General features: G+C 40.8%; 1 protein-coding gene across 1 annotated transcript in view; it reads left to right on the forward strand.

Annotated features, from left to right (window-relative positions):
• The window catches only part of GNB5 (G protein subunit beta 5), a 35,653-nt gene that overhangs the window by 11,303 nt on the left and 3,226 nt on the right, over window positions 1–21,124 (forward strand). The window contains exons 3-9 of the mRNA XM_075857992.1: window positions 119–160; window positions 6,821–6,897; window positions 10,482–10,614; window positions 14,064–14,207; window positions 15,022–15,113; window positions 16,347–16,395; window positions 19,385–19,481. Of these exons, the coding sequence (XP_075714107.1) occupies window positions 119–160; window positions 6,821–6,897; window positions 10,482–10,614; window positions 14,064–14,207; window positions 15,022–15,113; window positions 16,347–16,395; window positions 19,385–19,481 (634 nt within the window). The remainder of the gene's footprint in view (window positions 1–118; window positions 161–6,820; window positions 6,898–10,481; window positions 10,615–14,063; window positions 14,208–15,021; window positions 15,114–16,346; window positions 16,396–19,384; window positions 19,482–21,124) is intronic.

Raw genomic sequence — 21,124 nt, forward strand, 5'->3', positions numbered from 1 at the left:
CCATAGCTGTTCTAAAAAGCTGATGTGACTACTTGGGCCCAGATACAAGAGGGATTATGGCTCTTATGCTTACCTATAGATTTCTTTATGACTGCCTATTTATTTTTTTCTTAAATAGGATGGAAAAGTTATTGTGTGGGACGCTTTTACTACAAACAAGGTACGTCACATCTGCACAGCCTGTACATATGACTCCGTATAAAACGGATGTCATCATGAAGTTATAAGTGGAGGCAGTAATAAATTGATATTATAACATGTCTGCTTGTTATTATGAGTATGTACTACAAAGTCAGTTTTACCATCATCTGTCAGTTCAGTAGCTGATTCTAAAGTGGCAACCAGTATGGCTGCGCTACCATTATAACTGACTAGAAAATACCAATATCTCTAAGTAAAAGAGACATAGTTACCAAACTACTGATCTATCTTCTGAGTTACTAATATGTGGCCATTTTTAATGTTTGGCTTGAAATCCTCTTTAACCCCTTAGTGACCACCAATACGCCTTTTCACGTGATTCACTAATGGGCTTTAGGCTAGGCTGACGCCTTTTCACGTCAGCCTAGTCTAAGTCCTGCACGGGTCTCCCGTGCAGGCAGGAGCCGGGGCTCTGCTTTCTGATGACAGCTGAGCTCCTGCTCCAACGCCCGCGATCGAAGTTTACTTTGATCGCGGCCGTTTAACCCGTTAAATGCCGCCGTCAATAGCGACCGCGGCATTTAACTTTGTTTACAGAGGGAGTGCGCTCCCTCTGTCAACCATCGTCGGCCCGCGAATGAAATCGCGGGTCTCCGATGGGGTGTCATGGCAGCCGGGGGCTTGATAAAAGCCCCCAGGTCTGGCCTGGACATATTCCTGTTAGGACGCGCCGGAGGCACGTCCTAACAGATTGCCTGTCAGATTTACACTGACAGGCAATAATGCTCTGGTATACGAAGTATACCAGAGCATTATAGCAGCGATCGGAACATCGCACAGTAAAGTCCCCTAGTGGGACTAATAAAATCAGTCATCAAAGTGAAATAAATATTATTAATAAAAAGTACAGTAAAAAAATAAATAAATCCATTTTTTTCCATAAAAAGTGGTTTTATTTAGTAAAAGTGTAAAAAAAAAAAAAGTACACATATGTGGTATCGCCGCGACCGTAATGACTCCATTAATAAAGTTAATATGTAATTTAAAGTTATACTATACAGGTGAAATGCATACCCAGAAGCCAATACTGGAAGTAGTATACACAGTAGTCCATGAATCATCCATTATTAATAGTTGTTTAAAAGTGTTTTTATTGTGCAAAAGTCGTAAAACATAAAAAAACCTCTACATATGTGGTATCGCCGTAATCGTACCGACCCATAGAATAAAGGTAACATGTTATTTACGTCGCACAGTGAACGGCGTCAATTTAAAAACGCATAGAGCAATGGCGGAATTTCAGTTTTTTTTTATAATCCCCCCCCAAAAAGGTTAATAAAAGTTAATATAAAAATTATATGTACCCAAAAATGGTGCTATTAAAAAGCACAACTAATCCCGCAAAAAACAAGTCCTCATACAGCTATGTAGACGAAAAAATAAAAAAGCTATAGCTCTTGGAATGCGACTATAGAAAAACGAATAAAATAGCTTGGTCATTAGGGCCTAAAATGGGCTGGTCACTAAGGGGTTAAATCTGTGTGCCTATAACTGAGGGTTCACTGGAACGAAGTTTGTTCCTCTACAATTAATAACAGCAATTAAACTATTACGCTACACGTTAAAAGATTGAGGGCTACGAGATGTAAGATGTTGTACAGTCCGACCTGGTAGAACACAAATCTTCCTATTCATAGTACAATAAGAGCTGGTACAAACAAAACCCAACAAAACCCAACAAACTGTATTACATATTACATCATCTGTGATGTCATTGGGAACAATGCCTATGTCTCTATCGCCTGTGCACAATTAATCCGCATATACATCTTATTACCCACATCAAAAGCACTGAGCTCATCTGTAACAATCACATACTGTACAGTCATAAACCTATTTCAAAAGTTACATGTGTAAATAATATGAAATGTTAAATACTTTTGTGTCAAAAAAGACAAAAGTATAATAGGTATGATACCTTTATTGGCTAACCATAAAAGTTCTATATGCAAGCTTTCAGAGCACAGAGGCCCCTTCTTCAGGCAGTTTACAAATGAATGACTTAGAAAAAAGCACAACATTTAGATGTTACACAAAGACAATTAGTACATGAGGTGATACATCATTAAGATAAGCCGGGGCAATAAAACTGAGGTTATAGGGGTGATGACTTAGGAGTTAAGGCATCTGGAGTCAGTCTGTACTAATTGTCATGTACTAATTGTCTTTGTGTAACATCTAAATGTTGTGCTTTTTTCTAAGTCATTCATTTGTAAACTGCCTGAAGAAGGGGCCTCTGTGCTCTGAAAGCTTGCATATAGAACTTTTATGGTTAGCCAATAAAGGTATCATACCTATTATACTTTTGTCTTTTTTGACACAAAAGTATTTAACATTTCATATTGTCTCTGGCTAACACGGTACTACACTATTTTTTACTGTACTATGTGTAAATAATAGAATGGTTGTAAAGACTATTAAAGTCTCTCCACAAAGCAAGGACCATATGTTTTTATCCTTTTGTATTATTAGTTATGCAACATCAACATTTAAAGTGTAAATAACTTTTAAAAAACTTTTGACACCTCAAAGTGACACGTCAGACGTTTTGATCGCTGGAGGTCCGAGCACCGGAACCCCCACCAATCGCTAAAATAAAACGGCAGAAGCACTTCCCGATCACATCTAAGTTAATAACTTAGATGAGATAGATTACAGGTGGATCCTGCGTGTCAGAAACACGAAGAACCCGCTGTTACGGAACCTGTAAGCCCCGCAGAGCTGTACAGAATACAGTGCAGCTGGATCTCAAAAAGTCAAAATAATTTTTAATAAAGTATTTTGAAAGTTGCACCAATTACAATGATAGACATTATATAAAAAAAATAAAAATATACTATTTCAAAGGTGTACATAGCCTTTAATCACTTCATCCCGGTTCTATTAGTGACGTGCTTTGTGCAGGGTACAACGTAAAAGCACGTGTATGCCTTAGGCCGGATTTACACGAGCGTGTGCGTTTTGCGCTTGCAAAAAACGCTGCGTTTTGCACGCGCAAAAGGCACTTAGCAGCTCCGTGTGTCATCATCATATGGTGCGCGGCTGCGTGATTTTCGTGCAGCCGCCATCATTATGACACTGTATGTTTGTAAACAGAAAAGCATGTGGTGCTTTTCTGTTTTCATTCATAGCTTTTATTGCTGTTGCGCGAAACACCCGCGTCACACGGAAGTGCGTGATTCGTGAAACTCACGGACAGTCTTCACGGCCCCATAGACTAACATAGGTCCGTGCGAGAAATTCACGCTCGTTGCACGGACGTATTACACGTTCGTCTAAATAAGCCCTAATTGAACTGTACTATAAATCAATTAAAAAACTGTTTGGGGGTCCTATTGTTCTGCTGCCACCCTCCGGTGTTATTGGTAGCTGTTTGTTGTCACGAGCAAGTACGTTGGAGGTGGCACAAACAAGTGTGTCCCTACCTTGACTTTCAGAGTAAATCAAGTTAAAGCTCGCCTGACATGTCTGTTTTAGTAGACACTTTTTTTCCCCATGAAATAACAATTCTGTAACTTTTTTCTTAGAACTCTGCATTGCGGAGTTCCTTTTTAATTCCCCCTGGAAATGTATGCATAAATTACTACTCTCCTTGTATATGGGGTGTGTATCGAAACACTCTGACACAGTCCGATCAGTGTAGGGAGACACCCTATAAAGTGCATTTTTTTAACCCCTACCCGCACCAGGACGTAACTGTCCGTCGTTGCGGGAGGTTACTTCCCGCACGAGGACGTATAGTTACTGAGTTTTTCCCGGTGCACACTGTCGGCGACAGTGTGCACCGGGAACCGGGAGGTCAGCTGTCGCCGACAGCTGACACTCCCCTCTTGCCGGCCAGCGGTCCTTTGCCGCTGATTTCGGCGAATTAACCCCTTAAATTCGGCGATCGGGTGCAATTGCCGAATTTTAGGGGTTTCTAGCATATCGGCAGACCCCCGTCCGAAATCGCGGGGTCTGCCGATAGTTAGTATGGCAAACGGAAGCCAAACAATGGCTTCCGGGTCTGCCATGGACGGAAGCCCATCAGGACCAACCTTCGGCGGGTCCTGATAGGCTTCCTTTCAGAGTGACAGAAAGTCACTGTGCCGTTCCCGATGCACACTGTCGGCGACAGTGTGCATCGGGAACTTGGAGATCAGCTGTCCCCGACAGCTGACACTCTCCAGTGTTGCCGATCAGCGGCTCATCGCCGCTGATTTCGGCAATTAACCCGTTACATGCGGGGCTCGATTGCGATCTCCGCATGTAGCGGGTTTGTAGCGCATCAGCAGCCCCCATGCAATCGTGGGGGCTTCTGATGTTTGTGATGGCACCCGGGGGCCAGACAACGGCCCCCAGGACTGCCATGTATGTCAGCCTATGAGGATAAGCCTCTGCTGATCCTCGTAGACCAACTGTCAGAGTGACTGTGACGTCACACTGACAGTTGGAATACCTTACAATACCTAGGTAGTGTAATGTATTCTAGCAGCGATCAAAGCTGCAGGTCAAAAAAAGAAAGTGTAAAAAGTTAATAAAAATGTTTTATAAAAGTGTAAAAATAAAAGGTTTTGTTTTCCTATAATAAGTCATTTATCATAGGGAAAAAATGAAAACGTTAAAAAAAAGTACACATATTTGGTATCGCCGCGTTCGTAATGGCCCAAACTATGAAACTATAATGTTAATTTTTCCGCACGGTGAACGCAGCAAACAAAATAAACGGAAAACTGTCAGCATCGGTATTTTTTGGTCACCACCCCTCCCAAGATATAGAATAAAAAGTGATCAAAAAGTCGCATTTACCCCAAAATAGTACCAATAAAAACTACAACCCGTCCCGCAAAAAAACAAGACCTCCCACAGCTTTTTTGACGAAAAAATAAAAAAGTTACGGCTCAGAATAGAGTGTCCCAGAAAATAAATTATTTTATAGAAACGTAATTTTATTGTGCAAACGCTGCAAAACGTAAAAAAAAACTATACACATATGGTATCGGCGTAATCGTACCGACCGGCAGAATAAATTAAAACGTAATTTATTGCGCACGGTGAACGCTGTAATAAATAAAGAATTTAAAGCGCCAAAATTGCTGTTTTTTGATCACCTTAGCTCTAAAAAAGATCCTGAGGGGCCAAAATGCTCACTATACCCCTAGAAAAATTCCTTGAGGGGTGTAGATTCCAAAATAGGGTGACTTTTGGGGGGTTTCCACTGTTTAGGTCCCTCCAGGGCGTTGCAAACCTGACATGGCACTGAAAATCAATCCAGCAAAATCTGCGCTCCAAAATCCAAAAGGTGCTCCTTCCCTTCTGAGCCTTGCTGTGGGTCCAAACATCAGTTTAAGACCACATATGGGGTATTGCCGTAATCGGGAGAAATTGCTTTACAAATGTTGGGGTGCTTTTTCTCCTTTATTCCTTGTAAAAATGAAAAAAATTCTGTTTCCACAGAAAAATAGGTGATTTTCTTCTTCACAGACTAATTCCACTAAATTCTTCAACAAAACTGTGGGGTCAAAATGCTAACTATACCCCTAGAAAAATGCCTTGAGGGGTGTAGTTTCCAAAATGGGGTCACTTTTGGGGGGTTTCGACTGTTTAGGTACCACAAGACCTCCTCAAACCTGACATGGTGCCTAAAATATATTCCTAAAAAAAGGAGGCCCCAAAATCCACTGGATGCTCCTTTGCTTCTGAGGCCGGTGTTTCGGTCCATTATCACACTAGGGCCACATGTGGTATATTTCTAAATACTGCAGAATCTGGGCAATAAATATTGAGTTGCGTTTGTCTGGTAAAACCTTCTGTGTTACAGATTTTTTTTTATTACAAATGAATTTCGGCAAAAAAAATGAAATTTGTAAATTTCACCTCTACTTTGCCTTAATTCCTGTGAAACGCCTAAAGGGTTAAAATACTTTCTGAATGTGGTTTTGAATACCTTGAGGGGTGCAGTTTTCAAAATGGGGTGGTTTATGGTGACATTCTAATATATAAGGCCCTCAAAGCCACTTCAGAACTGAACTGGTCCCTGAAAAAATAGCCTTTTGAAATTTTCTTGAAAATATGAGAAATTGCTGCTAAAGTTCTAAGCCTCGTAACGTCCTAGAAAAATAAAAGTACGTGAAAAAAAATGATGCAAACATAAAGTAGACATATGGGGGATGTTAACTAGTAACTATTTTGTGTGGTATTACTATCTGTTTCACAAGCAAATACATTTAAATTTAGAAAAATGCTAATTTTTGCACATTTTTGCTAAAATTTGAAAGTTTTTCACAAATAAATATTGAATTTATCGACCAAATTTTTTCACTAACATAAAGTACAATATGTCACGAGAAAACAATCTCAGAATCGCTTGGATAGGTTAAAGCGTTCCGGAGTTATTACCACATAAAGTGACACATGTCAGATTTGAAAAAATCGGCTGGGTCCTGAAGGCCAAAACAGGCTGGGTCCTGAAGGGGTTAATAAGCATGTTTATCGTCTGAGGTATAACTTGAAGCTCATGGACCCCAATGCAAAAAATGTAATAGGTCCCCCTGTCTACTATGTGCCATTTATAATACTGGCGTCTTTCTTATATGGCAGAGAGGCATTAGCTTATGGTTTTTTTTTTCCTGTATTCTAGGAACATGCAGTCACCATGCCGTGCACCTGGGTGATGGCCTGTGCGTATGCGCCTTCAGGTTGTGCCATTGCTTGTGGGTAAGTTTTGCACATTTAGTGCTACTGAAAATATATATATTTTTTTATATTTGTTGTTCATGAAAATTAAATAAAGTATATGTAGATAAAGGTTGCACAAGGGTACAAGCACAAGTTGTACAAGGGTGCAGTAGAGTATTTCAGAAGATAATGTATTGTTATTTCAGCAGTAATAGATTTTTTTTAGAACTTTAACTACTTTTTGGAAGAGGTTTTTTTTAGTTTTAGACTTATAAAAGAAAATAAAAAAAATTTATAATTTGATATCATGCAATGCAGGAATATTAATTTTCAAAAATCAATGAGCTAGCAGCTATGTAGCTAAGTAAAGCCAAGCATACATTTTAAGCAGCTTTCTCCTGAACTATGGTCCATCCTGACTTCCCCAATAACATGTACCTTCAGCTCAGCTTGTCACTTATAAATTTGCTTCTCCGAAATTGATGACCAGCTGTCATTTTGTCGGTGCGTTCTATTAATAATAAAGTGACAGTTTTTACCATCCGTTAAGGAAAAGCTAATTTAATAATGACTGTCAACCAATTTGGTTCCACTTCCTTTTGCCACTTTACAAAAATGTCCTTGACTAAATAAAGGAATAGCTGTATCTCTGTAACATAATAATTAAACTTGGTCTACTGATTTATTAACCCCTTCCCGCTCAATCATGTACAGTTAAATCATGGGCGCTAGTGTCTAAGGCTGGGTTCACACGACCTATTTTCAGGCGTAAACGAGGCGTATTATGCCTCGATTTACGCCTGAAAATACGGCTCCAATACGTCGGCAAACATCTGCCCATTCATTTGAATGGGTTTGCCAACGTACTGTGCCGACGACCTGTAATTTACGCGTCGTCGTTTGACAGCTGTCAAACGACGACGCGTAAAATGACTGCCTCGTCAAAGAAGTGCAGGACACTTCTTTGGACGTTTTTGGAGCCGTTTTCTCATAGACTCCAATGAAAACAGCTCCAAAAACAGACGTAAAAAACGGCGCGAAAAACGTCTGAAAATCAGGGGCTGGTTTCCCTTGAAAACAGCTCCATATTTTCAGACGTTTTTGGTTACTACGTGTGCACATACCCTTAGCGCCTCACAGCGTAACTGTACCTGATGGTTGATGGAGCAGGCTGAGCCCGTGCTATCGCCAGCAGGTGTATATTACTGCTGTAACGGCAGGGACTGGAGATAGCTCCAATCCCTGCTAATTAACCCCTTAGATACCACTATCAATAGCGGGGGTTTGAAAGCCACCCCCCTCTGTGACACGATCGTGGAGTGAGGATGGTTGCTATAGTAACCAGAGGCATAGCAATGGCCTCCAGGTCTGCCATCTATGGAAGCCTAATGGGCCCTGCCAGAGACAGGACCGAAAAGGCTACCTGTCAGTGTAAAACTGACAGGTATAATACACTGTATTACATAAGTATTGCAGTGTATTATACCAGTAATACGACAGGATAGGCCATCGGTATCTGATCGGCTCATACGAGAGCTGCAGGCTTTTGAAAACAACGGATAGGCGGGGTTCCCGGCAGTCGGACGCCGACCGTTCAGATATGGATAGCCTATTCTGAGGATTTTTTTTTTTTATTTCTTTTTCATAGACATGCAGGTTTCTTTTTTTTTCTCTCATTTTTATACACATCTTTTTTGCTATTTTAGAATTTCTAGGCTTAAAGTTTGAAAATTATAGTAAAAAAATATGCTTTTTTACATTTCAGCTCATTTTCTTTGGTAATAATATAGTTTTACCCTAAAATAGACCTTTTATTTGTGATCTTCATTGTCTACCGTAAACTTTGATATATTACATGTCTATTTTAGGGTAAATTGGTCAGGGCTAGCGTTACGACAATGATTGGCAGGGGAACGTTTTTTTTGGGTGGGTATTTTATGTGTATTTATTATTACGTTTTTTGCACTTTTATTTTTTATTATTCTGGTCTGTCCATCAAAGGTCAGAAAAGAACTTTGGGGGACCTTATTGTTCCACTGTAACTTTGGCTGCACTATTGTCGCTAATAGGGCTGTGCTGGGTCTAGTTAGACTCAGCAGCAGCCTGCCACTAACAGCACCTGGCGATCATGTGACAAGTCACATGATCACCAGGACCAATAGAGACCGCGGCGCTGCCTCTATTCATATACACAACGCTCATTAAGTGCTGTGTACAAGAGAACAGAGAATATAGAAGCAGCGAAAGCTTCTATCTTCTCCTCAGGTTCTCCGGCAGTCTTGGACTGCCAGGGACCCGACATTCAGCAGCCCAACCGCTCGGGCAGCAAGCTAAAACCAGTGTCATAAATATTATATGGACCCCGACCACCCGACGTTTCTATACAGCTGGTGGTCGGGAACCGATTGTGTTTCTCTGATAAAACCTTCTGTGTTAAAGAATTTTTTTTTATTAAAATTGAATTTCTGCCAAAAAAATATTAGCAAATTTCACCTCAACTTTGCTTTAAATCCTGTGTTGTAATGCCCAAAGGGTTTAGAAACTTTCTAAATGCTCTTTCGAATACTTTGAGGGGTGCATTTTTTTAAAATGGGGTGATTATGGGGGGTACTATATATTCTATATATATTTATATATGTATATATGTATGGGCCCCCTTAAAGCCATTTCCGAACTGAGCTGGTCCCTAAAAAATATATTTGGTAAATTGCTGATAAATCTATAGAGCTTGTAATGTTTTAGGCTCCATGCACACGACCGTAGATTTAATCCGTAATTACGGTCCATAATTACAGACCCATTCACTTTTATGGCCGACGAACACCTTCCCGTTTATTCAACACTAAGGGAATATTTACGGGAAGGATTCCATGCCGTAGAAAGGCTCCGCTAAAGATAGGACATGCAGCAAATTCAGGTGGCTGTGCATTGCCCTCCATGCCTGTAACCAGAGGCTGTGATTACGTGCACGGTCGTGTGCAGGGGCCTTAGAAAAATAAAAGGACGTTCGAAAAGTGATGCCAACGTGAAGTAGACACGTGGTAATTGTTCATAAGTAACCATTTTATGTGGTAATACTATCTGTCTTATAAGCAGATACATTTAAATTTAGAAAAATGCTAATTTTTCCAAATCTTCTCTAAATTTTATGTTTTTCTCAAATAAACACTTAAACGGGTTTTCCAGTCTTAAGAAATTCATGTCCTATTATCGGTCGGGTTCCGATTCCCGGGACCCCCGCCAATCCGCTGTCTTGAAGGAGCTGCAGCTCTTGTACAAGCGCTGCTTCCCCTTTATTTTATGTACTGCTCATAATGTGACACGCCGACATACTTGTAGTGGTGGTTCACAGTATCACAGAATTCTACCATTGAAGTGAAGGATAGGCCATCAATTTTTAGGACTGGAAAACCCCTTTATTGTATTGACCAAATTTTACCACTAACATCAAGTACAATGTGTCACGAGAAAACATTCTCAGAATCACTTGGATAAGTAAAAGCATTCCAAAGTTACTACCACATGTCCGATTCGAAAAAAGGGGCTGGGTCATAATACAATATTTATGTTTAGTGTGAAAAGGTTAGTTGCATTTTAACTTTTTTATATTTTCATAATTTCAGAGGTTTGGACAATAAGTGCTCTGTGTACCCTCTGACATTTGATAAGAATGAAAACATGGCTGCTAAGAAGAAGTCAGTGGCGATGCACACCAACTATTTGTCTGCCTGCAGCTTCACTAACTCAGACATGCAGGTAAACAGTGTTGTAATGGGTACATACACATAAATTATAAGGCCCCATAGGAAAATCCAGAATTGTCTCTCTCTTTCCGATTCTAAGGCGCTTTCTTTCATTAATAGAAATTATAGAGTTGAGTAATAAAATGTTGACTACCAGCCGCCACCACTAGGGGGAGTGTGCTGCGAATAAATGTATACATCTTCAACTGAAACCCCTAGTGGCTGATGCAGGTAACCAGAATTTTTATCCTATAACTCTATGACCTGTGTTTAGGAATGCAATGGGCGCAGTTCAGTTCCTGGTCCCCTCTCACTACAGACACTGTAGCAGTGGCATGATCTGCCTTTATTGTAGGTACACCACTGATGGTGTATACTTAATTTTGCAGAATTCTGAATTTTTATAGACGTTGAGTATTATTATTGATAGCTCGGTCTGGTACTTTCAGTTAAAAATTAAAACTTGTTTGCTATGTGTTGTACCTTCTTGCAGTCTAAGCTCAGCCATTTGTGCTCCAGACTATTCTTCAAAGCTCAAAGTCTTCAAAGTAGTTTGGTCGTCTAAAGTGCTTATAATCCCCATAGCCTTCTTGTCTCATTCAATTGCTACTGAGAGGGAGGCACAAAGGAGCTTCGTAAGTAACACACAGTGGCAAAGAGCAAGAGGTTATTAGATTATAGAAATATGTGTTACAAGTGGAATTAGGCTTTAAATTTTAACTCAAATATGCATATAAAGTTGTCAAGGTTTGGAACATGGAAAAGAAATACTGTATGTCAGGGGTCTCAAGCACGCGGGCAGCTTGTGGCCCCTGGCGCTGTCATCTGCGGCCCGCGGGACACAGCCGCTAGTACAGATTCTGCTCTGGGACTCTGGAATTCCCTGACATCGCTGTCCACATATGAACAGCGATGTCTGGGGCTTCCCCAGAGCCGAAGTTCCGTGCAGGCCTACTAGTGCTCTGCCCGGGACTCCAACTCTGGGGTTGCCCCTGACATCCATGTCCATATATGGACAGTGATGTCAGGAGCAGAGCTGGAATCCCAGGCAGAGTGCTAGAAGCGGCTCTGCTCTGGGACTCCAGCTCTGGGCAAGCTCCTGACATCACTGTCCATATATGGACACTGATGTTAATGCCTTCCCCAGAGTTCTGACGCAGAGCCTATACTTGTGCTCTGCTCTGGGACTCCGGCTCTGGGGTTGCCCCTGATATCACATTCCGGTCCAGGAGGATCCCCTGATGTCACTGTGTATGGACAGTAACGTCAGGGGCTCCAACAGTAGAGGAATCCCCAGCCGAAGCAACGGCAACGCTCTGGCTGTGGATTCCACTCCTAGAGGGAGCCCCAACGGAGCTATCTATTTGGGGTGTGTGTGGCATTATCTGCGGATGGCACTGTGGCAGCATCTACAGAGGGTACTGTGGCAGCATCTACAGAGGACACTGGCATTATCTAGGGGTGTGTGGCATTATCTGCAGAGGGCACGGTGGCATTATCTGCAGAGGGCACGGTGGCATTATCTGCAGAGGGCACGGTGGCATTATCTGCAGAGGGCACGGTGGCATTATCTGCAGAGGGCACGGTGGCAGTATATGCAGAGGGCACGGTGGCATTATCTGCAGAGGGCACTGTGGCAGCATATTATTATAGTAATATAGTGTTATAGTAGTTCAAATAACTAATTGATTAACAATAATTTTGTATTGTATCAAATTTGAAAGTAATGCGGCCCGTCAACCTCCCATTTTTTCTATATGTGGCCCACTTACCCGGCTGAGATTCAGACCCTTGCTGTATGTATTATATGAATAAATGCGTAAACCGCTGGAATCTGAATTGTGAAAAGATAAGTTCCATCTGTCGCTAAAGATATCTGGGTGCCTGAAATGTTTTTGGTTTTGTTGCTACGGTCTCCAGGCAACATGTAGTGCTGGTATTTTAAAGCCTCTAAATCTCTAAAGGAAAAAAAGAAAATCATCTATTTGTAAAAACACAGCAGACGTGAGATGACATCACAGTATACATGTGACATACCCATGAGTCATAGAAACATGTTCATTCTTGTTCCTAGGAACTTTTTAGTAGGTTGCCTGATCACACAAGTCTATTTCCTTTTTTATTTGTAATGCGCGTAATAACATTACCAAATAATACCTAAAATGTGTTCTAGTCCAAGCGCAGGAATGGACTGTTAGCAGTGAGCTCTCTAGTAGAAAAAAACCCTTTCAAAATGCTGCATTAATAAGATTAACATTGCTGCATGTTCTACCCATGTATGTAACCATCCCAAAACAGCAGTGGTAAAAAAAAAAAAATAGGATTTAAACATTTTCATTTACTAACACTACACATAAAATATTGTAAAGACAATGTATGTACAAAAATCTCTTTTTAATGTAGCCACTTATCTGACCCACCTAGTATACTAGTTATACATCGTAGACTTAATTTGTGCAATTTCAATTTATGTCACGGAAAACTTTAACTGCAAATCATCATGCCTGAGACATTGGGGCCATTTATAAATTCAATTACATCAGTTTTCTGGTGTACTTGCATTTAAGAGGATAGGTCTCTGACTGAGGGCCATATTTATCAAGCCTCCTAAGTGGCACGCTGCACAATTACAAAAGATATCTGCCACTTTCCCACACATGGCTAAATCAGTGTATGCTGTATTGATGAATGCGGCACATGCTACACTAGTTTCATGCTGGGATCCTATACTAGTTTTATCTTTAAAAAAAAAAAAATGCACCAAATCTGTGTGAACAAGGCCTTAGACGATCTTCTCAATCATGATGTCAGAGATGAGTAGTGCTAGGTGTGACAATTGCTTTTCCTGTTCTCAGCCCTGAGCTGAACATACTGAGAACTATAGATAGTCTGTCTAAGGGTTCGGTCACCTGGCCGTATTACAACTCTGTATAAGCTATAAATTAAACAGAACTGTAAGAAGGCTCCTGAAAGACTTCACAGAATGCACAAGAAAAAATGGTCATACTCCATCACATGTTGTATTATAGGGAACATTTCTGCTAGAAGAGAATGCGATGCCCCGGGATCAGTGCATGGCAATGCGGCAATCCATTATAATCTGATCTTGATTAGGATCCATTCTTCGCCCTATTGACTTTTATAATGGGTCCATCAGGTTTCTGGTTTTTTTGCTCGTTTTTTTGCTGGTTAGAATAGTGCAGTATGTTATTCTATTCTGGCCATCAAAGTGTCAGAAAAGAACTAGCGGAAAATAACGAATGCAAGTTCTTTATAGATGGTAAAAAAAGAGATCTAGAGATATGTAAACCAAAGTGTCCTCAGAAGCCATCGATTTTGGCCGTATTATAGATTCATTCAGTGCCGTTCTCTTTACCATGTTTAGATAAATCTAGAAAGGAAGTGCAGATAATCTATGTGTCCCCGTGCCTGACCCTTGGTATGCTTCTTTTATACATTCAGATTCTGACAGCCAGTGGAGATGGGACATGTGCTCTCTGGGACGTGGAGAGTGGTCAGCTGCTGCAGAGTTTTCATGGACACGGGGCTGATGTTTTATGTCTGGATCTGGCACCATCTGAAACCGGAAATACCTTTGTGTCTGGAGTAAGTGATGGAATATTAAAAACAATATGAGGCCACATTATTAAAAGGATTAGTATACAATTGCCCCAGTGTTTGTTGTGACAAGCCGACTGCTAGAGATATTTTTTTCTGATTGGTAAGCCAACACCATCAGATAGATCTGGAAAATGATGAATATTGAGGGAAGAGGGCAGATGTTTTATTTGTTTATGAGGGTGATGGACAAGGAGGCATGTGTCCCACTGAGTCAATATGCACTATAAAGACGAATGCATACACTGGGACAGTGAGCCTTCAACAACAGTATCTGTAATAGTCATGTACAGTCATATTTACTTACTGGTTCATATCTGAAAATGTCAGCAATCTCTAAATAAATACTTTTATATCAGGTCTCTAATTTCATAAAATATTCATTATATATCTACCGGTGCCATTGATGGAAGAGGTTTATGGCACTGGGTAGAGTAGGTTAGGGTACCTGAATAAAAGTATAAAACTTCTATGTTAAAGGAGCAATGCTAATATTTTACTTTATAAAAACAAGACCTAGACGTTAGATTTCATGTTGATTGAACATGCTGGCAATCTAATGTTTATTGAGACTGTCAGATAGTTCCTGCACTGTCAGGGCAAGAAAGGTGGGACAGGTCAGACTATTATTACCTGTCTAATCCTATTTTTTTCTAACATAGTTGAAAAATAAACTGTTGGCTGAACAATTGTAATCTGGGGTCTGTTTCCGGCTTCGGACTGAAGCGTATAGTAATGTTAATGTCCTTGTTATAAACTCATCTGGTAGTTCACATATCTTTTGATTTCCCTCCCTGTTTAGGGCTGTGATAAGAAAGCAATGGTATGGGACATGCGAACCGGCCAGTGCATTCAGTCATTTGAAACTCATGAATCTGATATCAACAGCGTACGGTCAGTATCAAAACCTTCTGTAATATACACAGCACAACATTTGTATCTGTATAAGGGTATACACTGGTTCTAAAATATATATTCAGGCCACATTCCAAAGCTTTTTATCCAGGGACGCATTTCTTGTCGATGTGTTAATTTTCTGGTGAAGTGGAAGGAATGCTGCGGTCTGTCAGAAGGGAATAACAGATTCCGTATTTCCTGCAATGAAATTAAACATCAAATGTGCAACACAATGAAAGGATATATTCGATATAGTATTTATATACTGTGTGTGTGTATGTGTATATATTTATGTATATGTGTGTGTGTGTGTGTGTGTGTGTGTGTGTGTGTATATATATATATATATATATATATATATATATATATATATATATACATACATACATACATATATGGTTTGAATTATAATTTTAACAGAGATACTATGAAAATGAATGTTGTATGTTTCTTTATATAATTGCGTTTTATTCACGAGTCCTAAGTTTCTTAAGGTCCTTTTACACAGGTCAATTATCAGGCAAACGAGCGTTGTGTGTAAACAGGGCAACGATCAGCCGATGAACGAGAAAACGCTCATTCGTCAGCTGATTGTATGGTTTATGCTGCCAGAAATATTATCGTTGTCGGCAGAACATCTCGCTGTGTAAACACGGAGAGGTGTTGCTGACATGAGGATAATGTATGGGGACGAGCGATTGTATTAACGTTCGCTTGTCCCCATCCATAGCTCCTTGTGAAAGGAGCAAACGAGCGCCGATCAACGGGCTGTCTCGTTGATCGGCGCTCATTTACACGGCCCATGTCGGGCCGTGTAAGAGAACCCTTACTCTACTATTTATTTGCACATGTGATAAAAAGATGAATAGTTCTATCTTACTCCTGAGAGCCTCCTGATCAGCTTTTTCCAGGATATCCATAATGTTATGGTATTGCAGGGAAAACAAAGCACAAAGTTGGTCTATAATAATTACTGGTCATCCTTGTTTTCAGAGGTGTACAGTATGCGATTCTGAAGTTTAGCTGAACAGTCCTTATAATCGTAAATTCAGTCTCTTCCTCTGCTCTTAGTGCCCAACTATTTAACATGTCAATTATTCGGTCATTCAGTTTAAGCCAGTACCTTCACCAGGGTTTCATGTATTTTGAATAATGATCCCAATGTAGTGTTCTAATATAAAAGTTGTTTCACATAATATAAGCACTTACTGACGCTTCCTTTTTCTCTAGGTATTACCCCAGTGGAGATGCATTTGCCTCTGGTTCAGATGATGCTACGGTAATTGTGATGAATTAGTAGGATGTTGTGGGTAATGCATCTCTATGTGATGTGCGGCTCCCACTTGTGCTTCTTTTCTTGCGTTACCCATGTATTTACTGTCTTTTACGATCAACCTTAACTAGTGTTCAACCTCAGTCAAATATTTATTCAAGATTGTGTACAGTGCTCTAAAATGTGCTTATGTTTGTACACTTCTCAAGACCTCCTAGCTTTTTAGCGGTTTCCTCCTCCACCGCATGCACTCCTGTGTGGCATTACAAAACCTTAAATGTGATTACATTTAAAGGGATAGCTCTCCCTCTTCTGATAAGTATTCAGGAATGTACGATCATAGCTACTCTATTGCATTAACTGTATACCGGAAATTAGTTGCAGCTTTAGACAGAGTTGCAAATACAACAAAACTTACTGGGGCAGATTTACTGTTCAAATTGAGTCAGAATTCTGCGTACATGCTGTGCGTCACATTTATTAACTGTTTTAGACACATTTCTCGACATGCTCAACAAGGGGCGTGGCTTAACTGGAGATGGGTGTGGTCTAGCAGAAAGGGATGTGACTTAAAAAGGCACCACAGTGCTTCCAAATTCTCAAAAAACTGGTGTAAAGTAATCTAAGTGGTGGTATAAGGAGAAGAAAACTGTCTAGCATGTTTAGCTAGATGCGCCAAATTTATCATACAACATGTACCACTTTGTCAGATTTGGCACATATTCTGACCGTCTTCTCTAAGGTCTCATGCACACGGCCGTAGCTGTGTGCACGGTACGCGATTACGACATGGACAGGCAGCGGAGTGTCATTCGCGGGCTATCCACAATCACGGACCGTGCACACACAAAATAATGACATGTCCTATTTTTTTGCAGTCCGGGCTCCGGCCAATGCACAGACCATGGAAACCATTGGCACGTAGGTTGGCATGCGTTTTATACTATCCGCAATTGCAAATAGTATACAGCCGCAAAAGCACGGTCGTGTGCATGAGGCCTAAGCTTACACTGTCTAAAAGTTACGGTATTCGTAAATCTGCCCCAATATGTTTACGCTGCCAGAGTTTGGCCTCACATAAGCCATATGTGATTGCGCAAAAATCCTTAGTCAGAACATAATAACCAGACCCCCTCAAATAGAGAAACAAAATGTTGTTTGGTGGGTGTATAAGCTTGTGTTTATTTGTTGCTGTTTTTTTTACATTTCATAGAAGCTTTTTCATCAGGGGCTATACCTGGTGACTTATGGCCTCTTCTTGTTATTAGCTATACTACAAGAAGCTAAGGATAATATACGGTAGAATAAAATTTTTATAAAGTTCTCAGAAAAAAATAATAAATATTTTTTGGATCCTTCTATTTATAATGAAAAAACTGAGACGTAAATAAAATAAGAATTTTTTTTAAATTAGGGACTGTTATTGAAGAAACATTTTAGATTTTACTACATTTAGGCCTTAGACCTTATTCACACGACAGGGTTTCCCGGCCGTTCATAAAACGGCCGTCACATGGCCGATTTTTTTGACGGCCCGGGAAACCCGGCTGTCAAAAAATGAGACATGCCCTATTTTTGACCGTTCGCCCGGCTCCCATAGAAGTCTATGGGGCCGGGTAATACACGGCCATCACTGGAATGTGTCCCGAGTGACGGCCGTGTCTTCCATCGCTCGCGCTCTCTCCTTCTCCTCACAGTGCGAAGTGCATGTGAGGAGGAGGGTATTTGTTTGCTTCCTGTAGGAGCGGAATCCCCAATCCTCAGCCACAGCTTCGGCAACGCTGTGGCTGGGGATTCCACTTCAGAAGTGCTTGACGTCACTGTGTCCATATATGGACACCGTGAAGTCAGGGACTTCTCCTGGAGCGGAGCACAATCCCCGGCCACAGCTTCGACCCTGTGGCCGGGGATTGTGTATTCCGCTCTTACAGGGAGCAAAAAAATACCCTCCTCCTCCTCCTCACATGCACTTCGCACTGTGAGGAGGAGAAGGAGAGAGCGCGAGCGACGGAAAACACGGCCGTCACTTGGAGCACATTCAAGTGATGGCCGTGTATTACCTAGCCCCATAGACTTCTATGGGAGCTGGGCGGCCAGGAGAACGGCCGAAAATATGGCATGTCCCAATTTTTGACGGCCGGGTCGTGTGAATAGCCCCATTAGGGGTTTATTGTTCCTACTGCGGCTGTGTGACGGTTTATGAACGGCCGTCACACGGCCGGGAAACCCTGTCGTGTGAATAAGGTCTTAGGTGGGTTTAACACAGTGTTTGTACCAGTTTATAGTGGTGTTTTTTTGCCACATGGTTTGGCTGAAACACTGCAGCAAGATGTTAGTTATAGTAAAATATGCAAATGTATACATACATAGCGTTTTGTTTCTTGCCGTTTTTGTAGCATTTTTGGGGTGAGTAGCATTTTTATAATAATGCAGCATGCTCTAGGTATGGCGTTTTTTTTTTTCTCTCACATTTTTCTCAATAGGCTTCTCTATAGGACTTCAAAAACACCAGAAAAAAATGCTTGTACAAAATGACCTAATATAAAAAATGAGCGTAAAAAACGCTGTAAAAATTATTCCAATTCCTGCTGTATTTTTACACGTGTTTTAAAACACTGAAAATAACCACCGTGAAGCGGACCTAATGGACAATCTTGCTTGTATGGTTTGCGTTGTATGTGACTTCTCGTCCTGCTTCATGAATCGCCTCCAAATTCACTTATTGAACTGGTCTGAAGCGGAGTTGTCTGCTTTTCATGAAATTCTTACTAAAAGCAAAATCGGTTTTGATCCATATTACAATTAAGTGCAGCTCTTAATTTGTTCCATAGGAGACACGAAGCTAGCGATTACATGCTGATAATAGTAAGGCAGTGATAATAAAAATGTAAAAAATCTATTGTGGAGCTGTAATATAGCATATCCTCATTTCTACTTGACAAAACCAGGACCCTACCGATGACAGTTACATGATGTCTATGTATTTTATCTATAGTGTCGCATGTATGATCTCCGAGCAGATAGAGAAGTCGCCATCTATTCTAAAGAGAGCATCATTTTTGGAGCATCAAGTGTCGATTTCTCCCTTAGTGGTAAGCACCTTTTTAATACTTCTTATATAGTGTTTATTATTCATTCTTGAACATGTATTTAATATTCTGTCCTCTTCTGTCAAATTAGAAAAATTGTGTTAGGCTATTGCCTCTTTCTGGGAACTCTACATGACAACAAATGCAGTTGCCACTTCTCTTCCGAGAATTCGGAAAAGCTAAGTCTGTTTAGTTACTCAGTGTTACCAGAGATGGAGATGTACCCAGGGCTGGATTATAGAAGTGGCACAAGGGGCATGTGCTCTGGGGCCTTCACCACCTTGGGGACCTAGGGGGCCTTCTACTTTTTACATAACTCCCATAGGCTTCGGTAAAGAGGACCACACGCATGCCCAGCACCCCCTTCTATATGTGCTGTGATAGGTCAGATAGGACGGGGCCCCCAACACATTTTTTGCCCGGAGGCCTCCGCCAAGCTTTATTCAGCCCCAGACCTATGTCTTCATAACTAGGTAAATTTGCTAGTCCAGAGTCTGGGACTATTGGTTATCTTTAATTTAGGTGAAATGCTTTTAGTTGTTGCAGGTTGTGACTTATACTTATTTTTTTTGTAATTATCTTGAACCTTCAGACACTGGAAGGATTCCAAGAAGCATATAATACTGTAAAATAGAAGTAAACAGACATGAAAGCGTGTTTGTAATGCAGTTTATTCTGTGGATGTTAGCAAGAAGGATTCCAATGGAATCTGCAGATTGTGTCATTTATTGTGCTGGAAACCGAGAGTAGCAATTTAACTTCCTTTGTGACAATAGACTGCTGTGTCGATGCATGTTTTTAGGTATTTCACATACGGCTTTTGTTCTGTGAGCTCATTGCTCAGTAAAACTATGTTTGGCAATTACATCCAGTCAGCACTTTGCTTCACTCACAAAAACAGCTGTCAACAGCTTGACCGGTACTGGGTGGCAGGAAAATGCCAGTCAATGCTTTAAATTCTAAGAGAAAGTGTAACTGATGAACTTCAGATATCATTCAGGTACTGAAATATGGCCTAGTGCAAATCTGTGTTCAGTATTCCGTCGTTCTGCTTTGTCAGAGAAGCGGCACAAGGGAATAACCAGGAGCATCAGTTTTGTTGCGTTACGGATACCACCGACGGCCGACAAAACCCATTGGGTGTCCGGGGTTTTACCAGAAACAATAGCGCAGCATGTTACTCTATTGTTTCTTCCATTCTTGTCGGAATCTGCGACAGAGGCCCTTATCGAAGGCTCCAACGCAGATGCGAATTAGGCCTAAGATTTTATTGCAGATACAGGAAGGTGCGCATCAATAATGAATCACAGCGCCTCAATGAATGGCTCTTAGTAGCCTCCTGGATAAAGCCAGTTTATAGAAACATAATGTCTAAATGTAATGTAAAAAGAGAAGTACCTTCTATTTTAAAAAAAGTTGAATATTGCACACAATGGTGTATATATCATATATGCAGATCATGTGGGTGCCATAAGGCTGTTGGAGAGGCAGTCCTTGGTTCCCCCCCCCCCCATTTGCTTTTGTGTGTTTTAAATCCTATGCAGGATTTTCCTTTTCAGAGGGACAACATTGCTAGTAAACAAGGGGGTGAGTTATTGACCCGAAGGTCATGAAATAATTTACAAAAACCAGGTTATTGTATTCTG

This window comes from Rhinoderma darwinii, chromosome 3, assembly GCF_050947455.1.
Source record: "Rhinoderma darwinii isolate aRhiDar2 chromosome 3, aRhiDar2.hap1, whole genome shotgun sequence".
Taxonomy (NCBI): Eukaryota; Metazoa; Chordata; class Amphibia; order Anura; family Rhinodermatidae; genus Rhinoderma; species Rhinoderma darwinii.